Source organism: Apteryx mantelli, chromosome 9 (assembly GCF_036417845.1).
Source record: "Apteryx mantelli isolate bAptMan1 chromosome 9, bAptMan1.hap1, whole genome shotgun sequence".
Taxonomy (NCBI): domain Eukaryota; kingdom Metazoa; phylum Chordata; class Aves; order Apterygiformes; family Apterygidae; genus Apteryx; species Apteryx mantelli.
This window is the reverse complement of record NC_089986.1, coordinates 6,963,575-6,988,104: the sequence shown is the minus strand read 5'-3', so window position 1 is coordinate 6,988,104 and position 24,530 is coordinate 6,963,575. Positions and strand designations below refer to the sequence as shown.

General features: G+C 38.9%; 1 protein-coding gene across 1 annotated transcript in view; it reads right to left on the bottom strand.

Annotated features, from left to right (window-relative positions):
- FNDC3B (fibronectin type III domain containing 3B) overlaps nt 1-24,530 on the bottom strand; it is a 225,358-nt gene that overhangs the window by 145,019 nt on the left and 55,809 nt on the right. The window contains exon 3 of the mRNA XM_067301623.1: nt 20,685-20,760. Within this exon, the coding sequence (XP_067157724.1) occupies nt 20,685-20,760 (76 nt within the window). The remainder of the gene's footprint in view (nt 1-20,684; nt 20,761-24,530) is intronic.

Here is a 24,530-nt window from a genome sequence, read left to right as displayed (position 1 = left end):
TTGAAATTTCCACTTTTTTCTGGGCAGTGGCAAGTGTTCAATAAGGTTCACAACAGAAAGAAGGCTGAGGTTACCTCAAGTACAATTGATGGTTTCTTTATGGGCAGAGTTTCAAAAGCCCACACTGAGAGTGCATGCAAGAAATAATAAAAAGGAGCTGAAACACAGGTGGGTCCCAGGCGGCTGCTCTTGCTGGGAGGAGCGAGGCCTGTGTGCTGACAGCTTACACGCAGCTCCAGTGAGGAGCAAGATCTGGAATACATGCACGCAACAAGCAACGTAAGCAAGGACTTAAAAACATACAAAAGCTAGACTAAAGAATTCAACAAATAGCTTTCTTGCATTCAAAACTTTTTAATGCACAGCTCATATTCCTAACCCACGTTATTTCCTACTGGGGGGCACATTAATGACAACAGGTAAATAGGTTTGTGGGCTAGCGCCACCAACATGGCAGTCCCACTCTCCTCTCTTCCTCCTTCTTACCATACTTCCCTGAACTGTGGGAGCTGTTTGAGGAGACTTAATGGCAGAATAATTATTCTTTTTTGGTAGGATCAATACTCCCTGAACAAGCTAACTGCAGGTCAGGCAAATACCAGCAACAGGCAAAGGAAACAGTGGAACCATGAGACAAGGGGTGAAGAGAACATCGGAAGGTCATGTCTTCCAGCAGCAGCTATCCATCAAGTCAGGTCAGCTGTATCACACTGCAACTTCTACGGAGCCTGAAAAAACTGCTACTTTTATCAATATGGACTTGCTCTCTTCCACTCATACAAAAAGGACAAGGAAGAGAACTGCCTTAGCAGGATAGCTTTGGTGGATGCCAGCAAACAAAATAAAATGATAAAACAAGCAAATAAGGAATAAAATACAATTTTCACTGTTATCTCTGTCCAGAAATGCAGCACAAGAAAATACAATTAAAGTTTTCAAGTATGATCCTCCACAGCCTTTTATCTTTTTAGCAAGTTACTTCTGTAGAGAACAGACATGAAGGAACAGAGCTGTCTAAAATTAGCAGTATTTTGTTTCCCCTATCTGCTCAGAAATGCTTTTTTAGAAAGTGACAATTCAGAGCAAGAGGCTAAATTACATGCTCCAAAACTCCTTCTGCAAGGGACAAATTAGCACTGCTGGCTGTTCAGAAAGTTCAGGGACACTGGCCTCCCTAAAGTTAGGTACGGACACTCACGCTGCTTCATGCCCTGCTGCCCTGGCCGTGTCTCGCAGGCATGTGTCCTTAGGGAGAAGCATTAGCTGTCTCCAGGGGGTTGAAATGGCAGCTCCAGACACAGCAGCTACCAACGTGCATGAAGAGTCTTTTTTTTTTTTTTCTTTACTGGGGTGGGGGGCAGGGAAGGAGATGACATGTGGGGAGAGAAATCTCTGCTACAAAACTGTTGAAAATATGAACAGCTTTGATGACAGCAATGTGCAAGCATATGCTATTAAAAAAAAAAAGGGAGAGAGAGTGAAGATGATGAATACACATATTCCTTATCAGCAGCACTGCATGGTGTATGTTCTTAGGGGCTATACAGTTTGAAAGGCAAGTTTTTAATCCCTAACTATATTTGTACTTAAATCAGAATTACTGGTGCTTTAATTAATCTCTCATAACATTTTAAATTATAAATGTTTCATTCAAAAATATCTAGATATTTGCAGAAACTGCATTTAGCAATTCATAAAACCTGAGCAGAAAAGATTAACCACTACGCCTGCTTGGCACATCCATCTATAAAGAAAAATATATTAAGAAAAATAATCCCCCAAATCAGATACTCGAAACTGGTCATTGCAATATATTTTCTAAAATAAGCCAAGGGCTTATAAAAAAGGTACAAACAGAGGAGATGTAGTATTGAGGGAGCACTGCAGCTACACACCTTGGGGTTTGAAAATAACTATAGTTCTATTTCTAGCATAGCAGCTTGCTCAAATAACTGGTTAATTCACTTAACTCATTTTGTGCATAATCTTTTCTTATTATATATAGAATGGAAATAACTATGTAAATGAGCAGCACTTGGTAACTGGTAAATGCCAGATATCTGCCACAGATCTCTTTCTTTAATTTTGTATATATTACGCAATACAAAACAGTTTGCCCAAATTTGATGCTCAGGTACCTGGGATGGCCTTAAAACTGAAATTCAGTTTAATTCATTTAATTTGCTGTGCTTGGCAAAAAAAACAACTTTATTCTCAGATGCACCTTGAGGAAAACGTAAACTTATGCTATCTGAGTGTATAAAAGGCAGCAGTTCAGTAGAGAGGTGGCATCAATAAAGAAACCAGAGACCGTTCCCCAAAACCTCTGGAACACATCCTGCCTCAAGGACTTAGCCCCAGCTGCAGAGGAACTGCTGAAGGGGAGAGAAGGAGAAAATTCAGGTTATGACAGCACGACTGAGACTTTGGGTTTTTTCTAAACGCATGGCTTACACTAAAACACACTCAGGATGTTTCCATATGTTCTTCATGGCAAATATTTCTGCTCGAGTGGAACTACTGTAACACTATTAACTTAAAGAGTCATAATTATTGTGTCTACCACTTCCACATGCCTCACCACAAGTTCTTCTTTCTGTTTCATATCTTGCCACGCTGTGATAACTAAGTTTCCTAAGACAATTCTAAGCTTAGAGTTTAATAAAAGCTCCGTACTGCTTGCATGCTCACAAGCAGCACACTGGTAACACCTATCAAAGTAAAGGGTTTTGCAGTGCAAGTTTCTAGTCATAAACAAAAAAATTCCTTTGCACACAACCACCAACATACACAAACACTTGTAGCCTCAGAGACAGTTACTCTCACAAGTGTTTATTATTAAAATGGGTTTCTAAATAGCATCATGTTAGCTATTTAACATGGTATTTACAAATAGCATCATGAAATAGGCTAAATTTGGAAACCAGCTAGCATTTCACTGCTAGGTAAGTAATAAGAAAGACAATTTTGTTTAAATGTGGTCTTCGCCAGCCTACTAATTAATTCAGCAGTTAAAATCATTTGAAGGAAATGTATCAGAATGCCCTATGAGCAGGAAGGGCAGAAACCCTTAAACACAGCAACTGTACCCTCCCAAAAAGCATTTCTAAGCTGAGATTTCTTGTCTGGGAAAGTATCAGGAAAGCACTCCAGCCCTACCCTAGACAACGTCCCTGCTCAACGGGGGACACCAGCTTGCTAAGGAGCCTACTAGCGAGGCTAGGCATTTTGTAAGCATATCCTAATTAAACACAACCTGAACTCTAGTACCCTGGCAGACTAGAGAGTTTAGAGAAATGCAAGTAATCAAAGACGACACCAAACATCCCTTCAAAATATTCTGACAATTTTGTGTTAACACTCCTACCTCCTCTGTTCCGACACACTAGTTATCAAGCAGCTCCTAAGAGCAAAGAGTATCCCAAAAGAGAATTTCAGGAGAAGCTTAATTAAATACCTGATTATTCTTGATGTTTAAAAAAACAAACACATGCACAAACACTTCCCCGTGACAAGATCCCAAGGGGAAATTTTGTAAAATAAGCATAAAGTCTTCACTTAAATCAGAGAAACAACTAAACCAGTAAGAGCAGATCAAAGCAGGCATTACTAATTATCCTGTAACTGCATGCATTCACACTAGTGACATGCAAACTGCAGCAACAGCAGGTTTGTTACATACTAACTTTTTTCTGACCTGAGCACACTGCACAAATTCATCGGCTCATCAGCAATACCTGATCAAGAAAACACAAATTTAAAAGAGCCAGTCCATAACAGCTCAGTTTTCTTGCACAGCTTTTCTCATCTACCAGCACAGAGATGTCTATGATCTTAAGATCTTTGTAAACATGCTAAACTTTATTTACATATAAATACTTGAAGTTATTTAATGACTTCTTTTCCTACTTCACATGACATAATATGTAATGGTAAATAAGAACCTAATCACAATATTCATCTACTCTAAATACAGCCATTTGTTCACTCAAATACACATTCCAAAGAAAAAGATGTTTGATTACTAGGATAAAAATAAGTCATACATTCAAGGGAGAGGGAAAATATTGAGAAGGGAAGGGTGGAAAGGACAACAACAAGGACGAGACTGTAAAGCTTAACAGTATTTCTTAGTGAATCCTCATTCCTTTTTTCAGGCCCAGTTTCTTCAATCTGACCTATACGAACATTTATTCAAATCTGTACGTTGTTAAGTTACAGTCAGAGTCCTGCATGGGCACAAGAATGGGCCTGCAACAACCATGAGGGCAATGAAAACTACAGCAGAATCTTTATTTCTCCTTAATCACACAAAAAGAAGAGTGTTGGTCATTTAAAAAGTGTTAAAAGCCACACAGTTGTATTTAATCACTTTAAAGGGAGGATAAGTGTGACCTTCCTATAATGCAAAAAAAAAAAAAAAAGATTTTCCCACAACTTGTTCATTTTATTTCTTTAAAATATTCCCTTCCATGGATTTTACAGTAGTTGCTAACTTGACCTAAGGCAATGGCAAAACAAATATCCCAGTATGATAATGGATAACTGATTAAAGATGTATTTATAAGACTTTCTGTGCAGTTACTCTATCATAAGCAAAACCAGGTCAAAAAAGATAAAACGGAATGGGAAGAATCAAGGGAAGATACAAGTTGCTACAAAAAGTGGTGTCAACAGTTCAGGAGATTTCACTGTATCTTTCGAGTCTCTAGTGGGAGGTACCCCACAGTCACATTCAGTGGTTAGCACACAAATTTTTGGTGACATCTATTTTTAGAAGAAAACTTGCATTTAACATCCCAACTGCCCGCACGTTTAAATGTCCTCACAGTCTGTGAGAAACACCACTGAGCAGCCCAAAGCCTTCATCCTTCCTTAGCTTGCTGATGGGAGGAACGGGATCCAAACAAGAGGCAGTAATAGAGAAAACATCTCAGAATCTGAGTTCCCAGGAGAAATAGGGCTTCCAACCAGACTTATAAAATAGGGTCTCTCTTACAAAGTCTGCAAAAATTACATTAACTGTGACCACAATAAAATAGCTCTAATGCAAAAGTTAGAGCAACTTTTCCAGTCAACAACAGTTTCACCTACTATATGCTATGACAGGAGTAAACAAAGTAATTTTATAATTATTTTGGTACTAACTGCAGAAGGCACCACCTGACAGGAAGTTAGTCTGCTCCAACTATATTAAAATAGAAAAGAAGCAGGCAAAGCACCTAGTCTCCAAGAAAATTACAATATGACACTCTTAATTATACTAATTGTGTTTCCTGGTATTGAGGCAAGATAATATAGTATTTCTTATGCTAGATTTCATAAGCACAATTGGTTTCAGCTTAACTCTTCTTCATGATTGTATTTCACAGTTCTTTCAACCAATTAGCCACCAATTATGCTCATTCCATTTTGCAGATGGCTGATAAACATTCAAAATATCAGAATTCTCCCCCAAGGGAGGCAAATTACTTCTTACTTGTTAAGTAATCTTAATGAACCTTAGTGAAAATCCTGTAGGCAAATCACCCAGCAGAGCTTGCTTACCGTTTCTATGCTATCACCAAAGACAAAAAACCTCCACCCAAGGGGAGAACCACTCTCAGTTAGCACCTCTTCAACGAGCATGCGAGAGCAACAGTCTTAAGAGCAAGGAAATGACCATACATAAGTATATATATATACACACACACAAAAACATTTGTTTTAGAAACTGCCAAAGTATCTGAGATGGAAGCAAGTCTCAAGGCAACAGGTGCTGGGAACTGTACTAGAAAGATCTTATTTGTCTCTCACTCCCACCCTACTTGTGGAAGTCCTTTCACCAGACTCAAAGCTTTTGGCTCATACAATGGAGAATGACTGGCATTGTGTTTCTGTTCCCTCTCCAGGCACAGCTCCAACACTCACAACAATTCATCTAGAAATGTTCAAAAATGCTGTTATGAGATAATATCTTCTGCTGAAATAAAAATAGTATCGTATACTGCTACGCCAAGCTCATCTGTAGAGACCCAGCTAGGATGACATTTGAAGAGAGTGATCCTTAACAAAGATAGAGGTGATAATCAAAAGTGAACATTTTTCTAAGCATTTTAGGCTGGATTTCACCAATAACGGTCTAGCCATGCTTAAGACGTACATCACCTGAAATATGACATTTGCATAAACACAATACAGGCAGTTAAAGGCCACATTCTGTTACTTACGCAACTTTGCCTGGAAGTTCTACAGACACAGAAACAAGTATCTTGAGCACCCTAACAAAAAGTGAACAGAGGCAAAAAACACAAAGTAAAAGGAAATGGAGACTCTTGATTAGCAAGCATTGGCAATAGTGAAGTTTTCCTATAAAATAACAATAGGAAAATTTTTACAAATTCTTAGCAGTGGTTCTCTAAGAGTTACTCAGGTTTCTTCTTCAATACCTGTGGGGTCACAAACCCTTCATGTGCCAGCAGAAGAGAAGATAAACCTTCTTGGTGAATAATTTGTCATGGTAAATGTGCATAACTTTTTTCTGTGCTTCTAAATATTTAAAACCTCCTATGGAGGGAATTTGCAGAGAATTAACAGCAACCCAGAGAACAACTGGGAAGGACCAAAGAGAGGACATGTGGCTTCTAACAAACCTTAAACACCAAAATGTTCTCCCCCTCTCACCTCCCCAACAGAAACAAGAGGGATCTATTTACCCAAAACAAACAAAACAACAACAAAACCCCAAAACACACTCCACCAAAAACGTTAGTGATATAATCAAGGAGTTGTAACCAAAGACCAGACATAGCTTATAAACAAAGCATTTGCAGAAGCCTGCAAATTTTCTGCTTTACAAACACATACAGGGTACATTAATTAAAAAAGTTGCACAAATTAAGACACAGAACTTGGTTTCACACTGAATACCAAGAAACAAAAAACTCACTTATCTCCACAAGTAGCTTCAATTTTATATAGTATTTGATGGTGTCTGACCCATAAAGAAAAGTGAAGTTTAATGTTTGTTGTTTTAAACAGGTATTTTAAGACAAATAAAGTAACATTCAAAAAATGGGCATACTGCTCCAGAAGATGATGAAAGTCAATCTGAACTTCTGTTTACCACAGCATTCCCCAAAGCCTATTCAGCTATTTGGGGGGTTAATTTTACAAAGGCAAACCTTCAAACTTCTGAAGTTCTTTTGTCTAAGGAAATTACAAAATCTTGCTCTATCTCTGCTCTCCTTTTTTAAATTATCCTGTCATGCTGCAGCTATGTAGCCTGCACAGCAAAGCAGAACATGAATTTAAAATGAGTAAATCTCAATGTAAGTTTGTTCATTAATTTGAACCTTAACTATTTTAGAATACAAATTCAGATTCCAGATTTACTTTTTAGTCAAATATTACCAATGCTTCTGGATGGCATTCTACTGTCTTTGAGGTTGTCCAAAGAGTTACACCTTTTCAAACTGATTTTTTTTTTTTTAAATAAAGGTCAGTGATGCTTTCATCACAAAGTTGACTCAGTGATTTGTTCCTTAACAAATGACTTGTTAACAAATAGTGGTTTAATATGTAATGAAAATATTTTTGATATAGAAAATGATCTATTGATGTTACAGGCAGAAATATTGATATCAGAGGCAGAAAATCCATACATAGCATTGCAGCGACTACACATAAAGGTCAGTGCAGAAGAAACAAATAAGACTTTTAAGGGTATGATGATACATAGCATACCTAAGTATACAACAGCTCAGATTTCTCAGAGAGTGAAAGCCATCCAACCCAGAAATTGCACAAAGTTAATTTCAACACCAGCATCAACAGTTGCATAAAATACTGCTTTCAACACCAAGCACAGATTTCTTTATAGTCAGCATAAATACAACTTAAAATTCAGCAAAACCAACAAATTCACATTCTTCATCAAGATATTTAAAGTCAATTCAATTAATACAAAAATACACCATCACCCAAAGGTAGTGCTTAGTCGTCTTTTTTTTTTTTAATTAGAACATAAGAAATATTGCAATAATAAAAAATCCTGTAATTATGCTGAGTGACAGTGTGCTTTATCCACATTCCCCAATCCACATCTCCTACCTTAATTTCACAATACATCAATAGGTGATCTGCCTGGCTGCCACAGAAGAGAACCTAATATCCTCAGCCTCCCTCAGGGAGGGAATCTCATCAGCAATTCTAAAACGAAGCTCCAGGTATAAGTATTTGGAAATTGCTAGCAAGTTTGTTTCAGTTTCCCCTTTATTGCTGAAATAGGCCACTCAGAAAAAGTCTGCATTTAAATCTGCCGTGTAACGCCTGGGTTTGGGGTTAACAATCTGACTACACAGAAGGAAATGGCTGCCTTAGCCATTTTATAAATATCATAAAAATATTCGCTGTGCCAGTTTCAGACAGTCACAATGGAGCACGTGAAGTTAATAAAAGTTAGAAAACTGGCAGAACTTGCTTTGTGGAGAATATAAAGTTTCATTCCTACAAGGAAACAGTTAGCATATTGTTAGAGCAGGAGAAGCAGTGTCTTGTATAGTATTATCATTCCCCAGGCCCAGACAGTCATGTTCAAAGAACTCCTTTGCCAAATATACACAGAGTCCTTAGAAGGCAGTAGAATCTGGGGAAAAAACATGATCAAAGACAGATAATGCCTTCTCCACAGGAAAGTGTGAACAGAAGAGTAGATTAAATACACCAAGTAGGCTACTGTCCTCAGCTATTTATAGCACTCCAACTCGAGGTCTTTCCTTGCAGTGATTTGAAGATGCTAAGTTTATTCAAGTGGACAGCCAGCAACATGTTGCACAAGCTTTGTAGAAGGAGCCCATGACAGAAGCGACAAGGAGACTTCATTGTTCCTTGCATTTGGATAAAATGTTCTCTTCAAATCAAGGTTAATGCCAGTTGTGCAACAGTTACTTCTGATGGTTTCAGCAAGAGGAGCAGAGAGGACTTCACTTACCAGCATTTTATCCCCAACCCATTAACAGCAATGTCACACTGAACTACTCACGAGGACTTATCAGATTTGGTATGAGACAAGCATCACACTGTAAAAAAAAAAAATCAGGACATCTGTACATTTGCTGCCCTTCTTGATATTCTACTTCCTCACTCCTCCTCTATTTTTTTTTTTTCCTCTCCAGGAGGCCAAATGACTGGGTAAGACTTTTCCTGTAAAGTTATACAAAGAACTATTTCTGGTTATAGCAGCTCATGCTAGACTGTTTAAGGTCTTATATTTAGCTAACACTACAATTTGTATTGTACCCTGAAAAGTTTTCATTTACATATGTATGTCTACACACACCAAACACAACTTTAAGTCAAAAAGGACAAAGAATAAAGAGTACGGGAAACCAAAAATTGGTCTGTGAGAAGTAATGGAATTTAACAATCTGATTGAATCGTTTCTTGACTTTTCTGGCCAACAAACGTAATTGTTTCAGATTAAGAAGGTTGAGTATAATTGCTTTACTAACTTAAAACTATAGCTGCGTTTAATAAACTTTAAAAGGATTAAAAACACTAATGTGTTTGCAATGTCTGTAGACTGAGTAAAGAATGTGGATCTTGAATTTTAAAATATTGACACCATTGATTGGAATGTGCCAGGTCTACAGCTGAAGGATGATTTTCATTTAAGCAGGTCCTACACAGACAATGCAAGCATTCCTGCAGAGCTGGGTCTGTTTTTATCTATAAAAACATCACATACATTCTCCATATTTTGGAGAGAGAGCCATAGATACTGGGATACATTTAGAAACCGATGATATGAGAACGCTGATGAGACACTGACTTTCAAAGAGTCCCTTCAAATTAGATTGAATGCATCATACTTGCTGATCCTTTCAGGCATATGTATATGCAAATAAAATAAGTAAACACGCAAACCCCAAATACAAGTCCTACATATTTACAAACCCAAAGAACTTTGCAAATTAAAGACATAGAACATATGCTCTGTGTCTTTAAAGTCTGCCAACCTACTTCTAGAGAAAAATGCATTTCCCAGCAGTAGACTCTCAGGCATTCAAAAATAAAAAAAATTCTTCATTGCACCAAAGGATAAACATTTTACATGAACAACTTCTGCTCAGTTGTGTGTTATTCTGCTGTGAAGCAGGACGTCTTGTTTTTATATACTTGTAAACTCAAATAGTTTGAGTTTGACTCTTAATTTATTTCTCATCCTGCTGATGATTCATCCTTTGCCCCTCTCCTCCACGTTACACTGAAGCTCCTCTGTTCGGCTCCTCTTGTGGGAGGCCACGTCAGCAGGAAACGTGCTCGCTGCCAGCTCACATTCAGGACTGTCTGGAGCAGACAGCGTGCAGCAGCGCACAGGCCATCGCTCCGGCTTGCGCCGTGAGGAGGGTTCGGAGTCTGGAAAAAGACTATCCCCCGTATAGTCATATCACTGTAAAGGCGCAGGATTTCCTAGCTTACCACATGCTTAGAGTTTCCACATTTCAAAGGGTTTCAAAAATATTTCCAGTTGCAGCAACGTTACTCTCCGTTTCTCTCCTCTCAGTGCGTAACACACTCGGACTTGAAGATTTGGAAAGGATTAATATAAGCCAAATCAAATTTCAGTTACACATTGAGTGTTTTTTCCTGATTAGAGTCCTGTATCAAGGGAATTATATTAAATAATAGATACTAATTCACCATACTTTAATCACAAGGGATTTTTAAAGTAGCGGATAGAGTAGTCTATAAACTAAATCTACTATTGCAAATGCATGCTATTCAAGATTTATTCCAGGCACATGTAAAAAAATAAATAAATAAATCCATGAATATTCTTTGTGTTATCAGATTTAAAATGGAAACACTATCCTCACAGCAAACAAAGCATCCTATTATTTACTGTTGGCTTATTACACAGCTTCCTATACTTTATCCTAGTGTGCTAAAAGAAAACCTATGAGAAGAAAGGAGATTTGTGCTACAATCTCAATGACAATAAAAAGGAAAAAAAATCTATTCTGATTCAGCTGGCATCTCTTGCCTCTCCTTTCCCATGGAAGATTTCAACACAAGTTTCACAAAGGTATGGAAACGTGAAAGTTAATCCATGTGGAAGGAATAAAGGATGCACAATCAGGACCTTAGTTTTCTAAGATGACTATATACTAAAAGACTAAAGCGTCCACTTACTACATCTCTATCTGAAATATGGGTAAAATAACTACAAAGAACTACACCGCACACTACAGATAATAATGCGGGGGGGGGGGGGGGGGGGGGAGAAGACAACAACTGAACCCAGAGCATGGGGAGATGCCAATACTACAAATGTGAGCTTACCAAAACCCTGAAACCAGACAAGCGAGAAGATGGGCAGCAATACTCTCTTTAGAGTATGATACTGACTCCGTAGATAGAAGAGACTTATTTTGGCTAACACAGCAAAGACTGGATAGGAATTAAAAACAATAGTCATGGGATTCTTCCACAATAGTTTTGTTCTGAAGGATATTGAGCAGATAATCCCTCTTTTCCCAGTAATAGAAGGGACCTTAATAAACCAAAAACTTATTTGTATCTGTTGATACACCAAGGAGGACGATGGGTACCAGAGATATGAACTTTCCACCAAATATTAAATCTAAACGCCAAATATCACAAGTTCAGATGATGCAAATGAAGAATTGCATTTTTAGACAACATATTAGGGTGAAAAAGGCCCTTACTGTAAGAGAAAAACCAAAAAATAAAGAAAATTTAAACAAAAGCTATGTAATGTCACAACAAGAACTGTATTTTAAAGCACCACCACATGCTGAAGCAAAACTAAGACAGTTTTACTCCAAGTCCTACACAATCCATACTATCCAAATGTTGCAACTACAAAATGATACAACATTTCCTACAGGAAGATTTCTGTACTCTGTATGGAGTCTGCACACCAACTTCCAAGCCACAGTCAAAGTATGCCTACCCAGGCAACTCTTTCCCGCTGCTGGTACCTCCTCCAGGCACCTCTCAATACCTCACGAGAGCGCCTCATTTTGTGCAGCCAGCCAGCTAGCACTGGATAGAAAAAGACAGACATGCTAAAGATGACATTGTTAGCTCCCGCTTTGCAGAAAATTTATGCTCTGATTAATGCAATACTTTGCAACATATTCTGAAAACACTCATAACTGGAGTCTAAGACTTTCTTGAAACTTCACTGAGGACCAAGTTCTGAGAATCCAGCAGGTACTACAGGAAGAGGAAGCCAAAAAAAAAAAAAAAAAGTGCCAGACAGGACTTCAAAATTCACTCAGATTGCCTACCTGAACACTGGCAGGTGAAGCTCTCCCCCCCGCCCCTGTTTCTCCTCTTTTTTCGGGGGGGGGGGGGGGGAGAAGGAGGGCAGGACAGGATGGGACAACAGTATCCTCTTTCTTCAAAGCCTTTGTGCACTGTTAGTTAATTGACCCCTGCCAGTTCCGGCCTCCGTCCGTGCAGGTGCTGCATACCTCCGCGCTGCCGCACAGTCCAGGTGTGCGCCTGCTCTGCCAAGGTTTTGGAGGAACGCAAAGCCAAAAGCTGCACCAAAGCCTTCAAGGTAGCTTTTTGCCCATGAATGTGATGGGCTGCGCTGTGATTAGAGCTGTATTTGCAGCCTTCAAGCAGCTTCCAAAGCAACATGACTTCAGGTGCTGCTGCTATTTCATTTCAGAATGAAAGTAATCAAGGCAGGTGCGCTGCTCAGCAGCCCATCAGCTAGCAGTGCACCTGTACAGCAGTGGCAATGTGTTTAGGAGCTAATGAAAGAGGTGCATTGATTCTCAGAGTATACTCACAGAGTGTTCACTACACTTTAAAATCAGCCAGTTATCTGTATTTTTTGTTCTCTCAGACTTCTTTCATCCCAAATCTCTGACCCTGCATCCAAGTCCCTTGTGTATTCCCTTCACTGCTCTAATCTTGGCCTCCTCTTGTCTCCACCCAGAAACACACCAGTTATCAGTGATTTGCTTACACGATGTCCCATCTATTTTCAACTCTTTCCTTCCCTCCAAGAAACTGAGTCACTTCCTTGTTTCCAATCTCACACTAAAAAAAAAAAAAAAATTTTTTTTTGTTTTGCTTCAACTATACTGAACACTAACAGCCTTACTTCGCACACACACACCCTTTCCTATATAAATCCATAGCCATTTAGCTTTTAAGAAAATTATTTATTTCTTTGCATTGTCACAGGGTTTGCTGGCAAAAATCTTTGTTAAAAAAAAATTTTGTGTATTAGTACTGATCATCGTTTATTTGGAATCCCTCCCCTTCCCAAATTAAGGGAATAACAACTCCAGAATATATTAAAGAAACCAATAAACTAATGCTGGATGTTTTAGCATACATCTTGCTTTCCCTCGAGTTACATTTAGAGCCAGAGAAATTTAATTCATGCATTCTTTGTTTTACAAGAGAAAGACAAGCAAGGACTCTGTAGTGCTTCAAGTTCAACACCAATGGCAAAACACTGGACAGTATCAGCTGAAGAGAATGCTGATATCTGTAAACTGGATATGTTTATTACCCTGTTTTCATTTCAAACTGTAACCCCTCCACACACACGCCCCCAAAGGCAATTTAGGCTGCTGTCTACTACACAAATATTCATGCTTAAAAACATAGCCAAAACCCTACCGTGCCATAGCACATTTTCATCTTGTCCTTGAAAAGATCAAAAACAAACAAAAACTTAATGCCGACTCTTGTTGACCTGTGCAATGCTAGGATTAAAGCATATCTTCCTTTTTCTCTTTGCACACAGCAATTTTGTCCTTCACTATTCCAAATGTAGGGCAGAGATACCAAACAATCAAAGACTAGAGATAAGTTTCAAGAACATATTTTCAAGAGCACAGACTAGACACAATACATCCAATCTGAATTTTTATCACACCAGGTGCTCTTCTGCTGCATGTTGTATCCTTTCTTCTAATTTTTGTTATAGGCTTTTCACATGCTAAACTTCTCTACAGAAAATTACAGAACAGAAAACTTTCAGTCTAGTTTGTTTGTGGCAGAAAAGTAAGACCTAGAGTGACCATAATTTATATTGATGGCAATGTAAAAATGCATTCAGCAATAAATGAACGATTTTGTGTGATCAATGGATCAAAGTTGTTTACAGTCTGCCTCAAGGTCTCTGTACATAAGCAATTTCAGCATGGGGATGACAACCAAGTTCAAATTGCACCAGAATAATTATTTTGCTCATATTATTCATACCGCAGTGCACATGACAACTTGGCATTACTGGTTTCCAGGATGAAAGAGCACTGAGCAGATGTCTGAGTGCAGTTCCACTGCCTCAAACTATTCCCAAACACTGCCATGTTTTTAAGTAATTTAGTATCTGACATGATTCTCATACAATAATAAAAATGCCTACACCAAAGATCTTAAGCTATTGACTAAAAACATCAGTCTTCAATCAGTCACAGGGGAAGGGAATTTGCTGAATAGATCAGATTCATCCAGAAATGTAACCCAATATGAACCTATTATTCTATGATTCAGAAGGCAGACTAATTGTTTTTCAAATATAGGGAGTTTGTTTTGGTTCTGTTCTGCAGCTAATCAGATACCTGTTCTCCCTCTCTTCCATATCTCATTCAGTGTGATTACACTAAAGTACTAGGTAGAAGCAATCTCTATACCAAGGAGGGTGCAAGGTCTACAGCTATAGCTGAGCAAAGCGGGAGAAGATCCTGCATGGCCTTGCCTTTTTCTTTGCAGAGCTAGCAACAATCTAGTCCTGAGTGAGCCTGTGAAAAAGCAAATGGAAAAAAATGCAAGTAAACGAAGTTTTAAATCATTTATGATCTGACAAAACTACATTAAAAGGTAAATTATTAAAGCAGAGTGGCTTTTATGCTGGTAAGACAGTATATATATACTCATTTTATTTTACAAAAGTATCGAACTCAAATCAGTCTCTCTCTTTAGGAGCACAGAGAGGTACAGTTTTGCAGTTAAAACACAAAACTAAGCCAGGGCTCTGGGGACAGGACTTTCGGTTTCACAGCTCTGTCAGTGTAAAGGAGACCCACACTAATGATTTCCACCTGGGATCCCTACCTTTAAGGGATGTAGGCCTGGTGAAATTCATTCCTTCTCCAGTTAGCCATGAGATATGCCAGTAGAAAGTAGGGGTGGAAGGGCCAGAGGATAGAGCTGGCAGATGCTGCTTTTCAAAGGCAAGTTCTGCCAATCATTTAAGCAAGCATATTTTGCCCAAAGGAGGCAGCAGCTCACACTAGGTTTCAGACAGGGTGGCAGTAAGAGCTACCAACTCTCACAGACGCTTCTTTCTCTGCAGAGGCTGTAGCTTGCAGCCCCGGACCACTTCCAGCCATGCGGCATGCTGTGTAAAGCCAGTGCCTCTGCTCTTTTGGCACCTGGCCCATAAATTCCTGACTCAGATGGACATTGGGTGCTACAAGAAGGGTGAAGACGCATGTGCCTTAAGTTCAGGCAGTTAGAAGTATTTTATGAACAACTGAAGTTTGGTGTTCAAATCTCTGTGTAAGCAAAGACCTCAGTGAGGTTTCAGAGGTGCTAAGCATGCATAGCTTCCAGGGATTTCAGCACAGCATGAACAAGGCTTTTCTTCCCCTCTCCCCAGGATTACCACTATTTTTGGAGGAAGTATACTAATACTTTGTTATTAACATACACACGCCTTAAAAGGAACAGTCAAAGATTGGTCCTCCAATAGCACAGAAATAATGTGCTTTATGCTCATACTTTGTAAGATTTAATTCAGGCCAGGTGGCCAGTCTCAATTTTCAGCAAGCTTTCAAATGCTTAACAGGCCTAGATAGGCAAGACAGCATGCTTTCTGGCTCCATAGATAACATCAAGTATCAGTATTTTACCCATTTCAATCTTCAGGAACTATAAAAAAAGATTTCTTTTGATCAATCCCTAACAGACCCTTTCTTTATTCCTTTTTCTGGTTGTTGTTATAAAGGTTACAAGAGATTTGTAATCTCTCTGCAACCCCTCCACTCCTCAATTTCACAAGCTGGAACTTGATGCCACTGTTTCATATGACAACTTTTCAATCATCAAGCATCAGTTTTTATTCCCCTTTGTTAGCAGTAGTTTGAGTTTGGATAAACTTCACAAAGGACAAAATTTTGCTCTAAATACAATGAGTGGAAACAGAACTTCGCAGAAGAGATACTCTCAGATCTCCCTAAGAAGAAAGGATCCTGACAGTAACCAGCCCTCAAAAGCAGATATCTGATGAGGATTGTGGACAATTATTTTCAATTTAATGTCTTCCTTATAAAAGGAAGAGAGATCTTGTTTGGCATTATAGAATGGTTTAAACAAACAATTCCCAACCTTTATGGCCAGGCAGGACAGATGGATTCTCTTTCATACACCACAGCCTCTCTCTTACTACGTGAGATGAACTGAATAAGCCATTAGAAAGTCAGCTGATGAGAAAAGTCAGAGTCTGACCACCTGGAACAGGTCAGCAGCTCCCCTAAATAACTGGATGTGTGCCCTGTGACGTACAGACCTCTACTCAGGGCTCTGTTTCTCTGGAAGACCAGAGTTATCATTCTCTCTAAATCTGGCTTTTCCAGGCAACAGCAGACACCATGTCCACTGCCTGGCTAAACTTTTCCCAATCACCATCTCCACGAGCTGCTTAATCCCCCCTGCTCACATGACTTACTGTGCTTAGAAAGCGGGTGTCCAGAACAAGGCACCCATAGGTACCCAGAGGCAAGCAAACAGGAAGGAAGACAACACTTGCTAAAACAACATGTTCAATGTTCAATTGAAAGTACATGATTATTCCAGTTTTGTAGCATTTTAGAGGGTGGTTTTCTCAGTTGTGTGTGTGTGTGTGTGTGTGTGTGTGTGTGTGTGTTTTCTTTTTCTTTTACGTTTACACCAATTATCCCACTGGTCAGACTGTAAGGAATTGGAAAAAGTTGTTAGATTCAGAATGCATCAACTATTCCAAAACACTGGAGACCTTCAAATGTGCATCTCCTTTTTATTTTAAACAGACATTACTCGATCAGTCAAGAATTACATTTGAGGACGCTTAAAACAGAGAAAGTTCCAGAAGCATAGCGATGATTTTCCCCAAACAAATATTTTTCTTCCAGCCTTTAGAAGACAAGCGTGGTTCATTAAGTCTTCCTCTGTGCTAATTTGATGTCAATCCTCCTAATCATCCTTATCCATCCCCAGACATGCCATGACTTGATCACAGAGCCAAATGTAATCCTGAATATATAAATCAGTGTTTCCCAGGACACTCTTCTAGTATTGCTTGAAGAGCGAGACCAAAACAGGCTCCAGGAGCTCAAACTGAGGAGTTCAGACTTCTCAGAAAGTAATATTAAAAAAAAGGTTTCACTAAGATAAAAATCTCTCTATATAAGCAAAGTTAGCTGCAGAATGGCTACATGACAAAGCAAAGAGAAGCTTTCACATACCCTGAAGGATTTAATGTAGCTAAATTATGATATCTCAGGCTTTTAATAGAACTGTTCGCTCCCTAAACTCAGAAGAATCACACAATTTATTTTAAAGTAGTCCTGCATATTGTGAATATGAATAAGTCATATTTACAAGGGTATCTTAGATCATAACATTAAGTATGTGGCAGTAAGGAAACAAAGTATCTTCCATTCAGTAGAGAGCTACCAAGTCAGGCGCACACACTCTCTAAATAAGAGACTTTCACGCTGCCTTAACACAATGTTAAATTTATTCTATAAGTTACCAGTCATAGTACAACATGGTAGCAAAAAAAATAACATTATTATAACATAAACCTGGCCTGAGTAGAGAGAATATATTAGCTTTAAATATACAGAATACCACAACACAGGAAAAAGTCAAAACACATTCTAAGTTTTGGGGAGCAAGAGGATATGTGATCTCTAGAAACATATAATAATTTTGTCTTTTACTTTAACCTCAGAGCACAGGAAAAAACAGAATCATCAAGATTCATAACCTTAGTGTATTTGCTAGCCAATTAAGAATTTTTTCAGTGACTAGTATTATTTTAAATATACTTAAGTATTTTAAGTGTATTTAAGATTCATAACTCCACTGTGAAAACTGCTCAACCAAAAGGAAAAAAATTAAAAAAAAAAAATCAGGAAACAGTGGGATGCTAATTCATCTTTGAAGCATGTACTCACTTCAGCAATATAAATATTTCACAATAAAACATGAGTTGAAACTTTGGCCTGGAGAGAACATCAGAATTTTCAGACAGAACTTAAACAAGGTACATATATACCCCATGTGTGTGTGCGCACGCATGTATCTATATAGAGGTAAAGATGCTGCTGATGAGTACCAGCCAAACACTGTTGGCACTAATATGTTAAGTCACTGGGAATACAGAACAAGAAGGTTCCAAGTTGCATTTGTTTTAACAGTCTGTCTGAACAACGCTTTGAACATGAAAAAAAATGATAAAAAATGCTGTCACAATTAGGCTTCTAATGGAAAAATCTAATGTAGTAACCAATATAAGCAAGTTCATTTCAAATAAAAGGAGTAGCCAGCTTTATTACTCTGTTAATTGCCAAGTGGACCAACTCCTTACCACACACTGTGTCAGGTATAAATTTTAACATGAAATTTTAAATTGCTGCTATTATTGCACATCAAGACCAAATAATCCTGGATGGTGTTTGGAGAAGCTTCTGTAATTCCTATCTCGAACAACTATTAATTCCTTATTTCCATGGAGATGAAATTTTAAACAACAAAAATATCCAGCTCTCAGGTACATAGCTCACATATGTGGGTCCTCTTTACTTGAGCGATGTTTACCTAAAAAAATCTTACCTGATCAAAGCACTAAGCCTTTTCTCGATCCACGTTGAAAAAAAATCTTGGACAATCAAAGGAAAAAATTTGCTTCATATTTACTTTTACATTTTCAACTCTCAAACTCCTGAAACATAGGTAGATGTTGTTCAGCGTAATTTTTTTTTTAAACTAGGATTATCCTAACAATCATTAAGGCCATAACATTACAGTAATGTTTTGTAGAAATGTATTTCAACTTTTAGGCACAAACTGTCAATCTCTGTGCTGCCGTATAGATGTAGAGATGCATTCTATACCCAACTGAAGCGAGGGCAATTAAGATGGCTAGGAGGCTGAAGCATATGACCTACAAAAACAGGCTGCAGGAACTGACTCCTCCTAATTTGGAGAAAAGGCTTAAGAGAAGGATAACAACTGCATTCTTCCACTGCTTAACTGGAGGCTACGGAGCAGATGGAAACAGACTGCAAGATGGGAAATTTCAAATAGATGTAAAGGGAAAAGAAGGAAAAAAAAAGAAAACAACCCACACCCTTCCCTCATAAGAGCGGTGAAACACTAGAACAGTTTGCCCAGAGACAAATTTCCATCCTCAGAGCTATCCAAAACTCAACTGACAAGGCTGTGGACAACCTGATCTGACTGTGAAGCTAGCCCTGCTTTGAGCAGGAAGTCAAATAAGGTGATCTCCAGAGGTCACTCCTAACTTAAATCTAAGAAAAAGCGTAATTATGCTTGAGCAGTATGATCTGACTGTACGAACTATATTTAATGAAGTCCAAGAAATGGTTTCTTTTGTGTAGATTTCAATTCCACATTCAAAATACAGCAGTAATTCACTAGCTATACAATTTCTATTACATTGACTATTTTCCATTATCACTCTTTTTTAGGAAAAATTTCTGAATGTGTAGCCTACTGAAACTGCTATTTGATGGCATAAATATCAGGAAAGGATGGGGGAGGCAACACTACCTGAGAATTTGCCTCTCTCCCTACCTCCCTTCTCAGAAAAAGATAGTGGCATAAGCCCCCCCAAAAAAAAATCACACTGAAAACAGTATTAGCAGTATGGCTATGCAAAATCTATTCCCTTTAAGTTTTGATTTACCCTTCCTATATTTACCGTAGACAGCATTATACCTAGGAAAATACGTGTTTCTCTTCAAAGCTGTATTTGCTCCTAGCTAGAAACCTTGCTTTATAATATTTAATATACAATCTGAAAGGTCTTTTGTTTTTTGGTCGCTTCTCCCTTCAGACTTGTTAAAGTTTTTGATCGTCTCTGTATTATTAAAAAAAGTAAGTGCTATTTATCACACTTACTCAATTTTACCAACAGGTAAAAGACCAGAAGACTGCTTACATACTTCTATTCAAGTTAGTTAACTTGCTCTGCTTCTAAAGAGTCGATAAAAAATTCTGTTCAAAAGCAATCTAACATCTCTAGCATTCTACATGTCTGTACTACTTTATTCATTTTTCACTCCTAATACTTGCATGAAGAAAAAAATCCTAGACATCCATTTGATTGGTACTCATCTGACTCACGACCCCTCATTTGCATTACCATTTGGTTATAAGGAAAAAAACCCTATAGATATATAGATAAATGACTGCCAAAAAAAAAAAAAAAGACTTCCTAGACTTGCAAGAAATTCATGTTTCATTCGGAGATATGAGAAAAAAGTCCTGCAACACAGAGTAGTCATGTCTACAGCTTCTCACTAAGTGCGTCAACAATTTTCAGAACTACACATCACGTTTCTGAAGAAATCAGAGTTTAAGATTTTCATACTGGAAATAATGCTTATTTGCATATTCCCGTATACTCTTACCTTGAATGCACTGCAGGGTTCCATCCTCAGCCCTTATTGTAAAGGTTTCACCTGGATTAACTTGAACCAAAAAGACCTGCCAAAAGAAAACACATTTCACTCTAATCTTCAAACATTAAATTTGTTCAACCCAACACTTATGTTATCCATATTTTGGAGAAGATAAAAAAAACAACAACAACCCCCCCCACCCACACACACACCCCCCACAGACCAGTGTACTACATCTTTGGGTACCAGCAGGGTCTAGGTGTCAATACAGATTTAAAGATTTTGCCCACTCATCTAACTCTTAAGAACTGAAACAAAGATTTAACTCAGCAGTTGTGCATAGGTGAGAATTATGGTTTCAGGTGCCACCACCAATGACAGCGTATTTAACTCGGCCAGATGCTGACAGCTACGGAGATAAATCTTTGGACCACAGGTACCTTCGAGCAGACAGTACATAACAAACTCCAGCTTGAAATATCAAGTCATATGGTGCTTCCAATTTCACAGGAATAAAAATTCCTTGCAGTAACAATGGGAGTTTTATCCACTGCATTTTTTAAAAATTTATCACACAGCCCTAGACATAACAGATCCCAGTAAAGCAAAATCCATAGACAAACACAGTTCTATAGTTACAAACAGAACTTGTAATAAAATATTTAGCATGGAGAGAGGAGGAGAAGAAAAAAAAAAAAAAAGAAAACACACACACCCACCCTCACTCCTAGTCTCCCACTGCTCAATTCTGCAGATGATGGGAATGCCACAAAGTCCAGAAAGTGCCAAAGATGCATTCCACACTCCCCCTTTATTGCAAATAAGATGTCATTTCAAAAAAAGCATTTTGCATTTACCCATCTTACTTGCTTCCTGGCTCAAGTAGGGGGTTAGGTTAGAAGAAGCTATTTTTAGTGAGACTGAACAAGAATGTTTACACTACAGGAGTTCACAAGCAGCTATATCCTGATGACAAGGCAAGGCTGGCTGTGCTTATTTTAAGCCAGCATCTAGTAGGGGTTGATTCTGAGAGCACGTTGCATGCAGAGCACTCACCACTTCAGGGGCAGCTGCCCCAGAGCAGCCACGTGGCTGGACACCAGAGCAACGTTAGGGCACCCCATACCTGCACAGTTCTCAGCCAAAATGCCTTTTGGAGTCCATTTACTGAGCACAGCGTAAAGCTCAAACAGCGCGACTCGCACCGACTTTTACTGAAGATTCAAGATAGGGAATCTTTATTGTCGTTAAACTGATAATACAGATGGATATCTTTTTGTGAGATCTTTCTCAAAATTTAGTTCCAGTCTTTGCACGATTAAAAATTCTGCATGCAGGTGTCCCAAAATACAATCTGGAATGAGAGATTTGAATTACTGTTGTGTTTCTGGAGCCCTTAAACTAAATGCATATTCCAGTTATTGCCTATATGAACTTTTCAATTACAGAAACCCATTTGTCACAGTTACATTTTCAAAGCACAAGTTGTAAATCAAAAGTGACAAATACAAGCCATTATTTGCCCTGCAACACTAGTTCTTGAGAGAACACTGATCCGAATGGATCTGATCCAGCAGACACAGACCACAAGAAATGGTTCAGAAAAGCTAAGAGCCGCAAAGCCATCCCAGCCATGATCTCTGAACGATCGATCGATGCGTAAGTGACAGTTGCTCTTTGCTCCGAACAGGCACGAATTAGTGACAACAGGAGACAGGCCTCTGGCCAACTGAAGCGCAGAGCAAGGCAGTGTCATTCAGCTTCAAGGAAGCCTGGACACAGAGTCAGAGGCAAAGAATCATTAAAATACTTGATTACCTCATTTGCACTGTCCATTTAAAACAGCTCTTGAGCTGGTTGCTTTTTAATGTGGTTGATTAAAGGAAGTCAGATGCTAGGACTATCACACCTTTAGAAGGACTTAGTCCAGCTCTTCAAAATACACACAATAAATAGATTGGCTTCTCATGTCTGAAAAATCTTAATTTTTTTCCTAAACAACGTAGACCACAAATCAAATCCATCCCCAAAAGCAAAAGCCAGGCTACAGTTTGCCTGTTCCTGTGCCTCTCACCACTGTGTCTAGGCTCTGAATGACTACGATACCTAGCGTTGACAATCACATATATCTGCTGTTAAATGTAACAGCAGATAAGGGCCAGCGTAAGAGAGAGACTCCTGTTACTACATGGTTCATGTTACTACCACAGAGTTATGAGAATGACATAGTTTATCAATTCCTTTTAAAGGAGTCATTTGTAAAGGTCAGTCACTAGCCCAAACGTCTGTATTAACATGTCTGCAATTGTGTTTCAAAAATTACTTCTAGTTTTCCACATCAAAAAAAAAAAAAGTAAATCTCCAACGATTGAGATTATATCCCCAGTAACAGCTCTTGTTTATGACAGCTGAAATAAAGCAGTAGTACCCTTGCTGAAGTAGGCAGGTTTTAACACAAACAAGTTGTTCTGTCAAGCAGTTCATTTCCTGAAGGGAAGAGGATGCCCAGCTTCACACTTCCCGTCGCTGCTCACGACGCTCCCGCGCCGCAGGCTCCGCTTGCCGGGGCCTCCAGTCCCACGAGCCACAGCAGCGCCGCGAGCGCAGCCGGCCTCGGGCGCGCCACAAGCCACCGGCGAGCGGGGCCAACCGCTGCCGGCCGAGGGGATGGCGAGCTTTCCTGCGTCTCGTTAGCACATGACATTTCACATCTTTATTTCCACAGATACCAACTGCTGCCGAGCTGCTCTGGTCACGGACCTGCACGTCACCTCCAGACACCACTGCGCCAGACCCACGTTCAGACGCGTTTCACAAATGCTAAATTCACAGCCACCAGTTCGCCTGAGAGGTGAAAGACGGCTTATTGTGGCCACAACAAGAGGGAGGGCAGTTATCACGGCTGTAATTTGAAGTAGAAAAGGGGGCAGGAGTGAAAAACGGCCTGGAAGATGCTGGGGCTTTTAGGCCAGGCATAAGTTAAGCATTAAGGCAAGCTTTTTTTTTTTTTGGACATACAACATGTAGCATCCCTGTTCAGGACAAGCTGCTTTCCTAGCACTGGCTATTGCTTTCTGCAAATTCTGAAGCGCAAACAGTAATTCTCAGCACTCGTGGGGATAATCAGAGATGCAACTCTGCCCTGTCTCCCACCTCCCTGTACCTTCAAGAGACCGGCTCAAATGAAGAAGTTATTTGAGATAAACATCAGAGAATAAAGTCAAAGGTATAAAACCACAAAATCTATTTACATACAATTTCTGTTGCAAACAAGTTGGAAAAAATATATATAATTGTAATTTGAAAACTACACTAGTTTCTATTAAAATTTTGTGTGTCTGGCAATAATTTCTTATTCACAGTTCCCAGCGCAGAGCAACTTAAGGCTTTCACATTTATTTAAAAAAAAATCCTCAGAGGTAATTACTATCACAAAACATATGGGATTAAGTTTGCTAAAAAAAAGCTAAGATTCCCATTATTTACTGTGGGATAACAACAGCTAACTCTTGTACCCGGCCTGTCTTGAGTACGGACTATAACGTTTTGCCCAGATATGAACTGCTGCCCAATAAAGGCCAGAGGCCACAAAGTATTTTCACCCGGGATCTTATTTTGAGGTTAAGTATCAAACACATTAAAAGGATAAACTTTTTCAACTATTAACTGTGCAATTAAACCACTGCAAAGACGTTGATTTTAAAACAAGCATATTACAAAATAGGATCCCCAATCCTCTCAACGCACCTTTAGTAAAGGGAAGAGGAGGGGAACGAAGCTGCACGATTCGAGGTGGTTTCCTTTGCTTACAGCCACCGAGCACTCGGAAATGCCCCCAACAAGCACCCTTTTGCT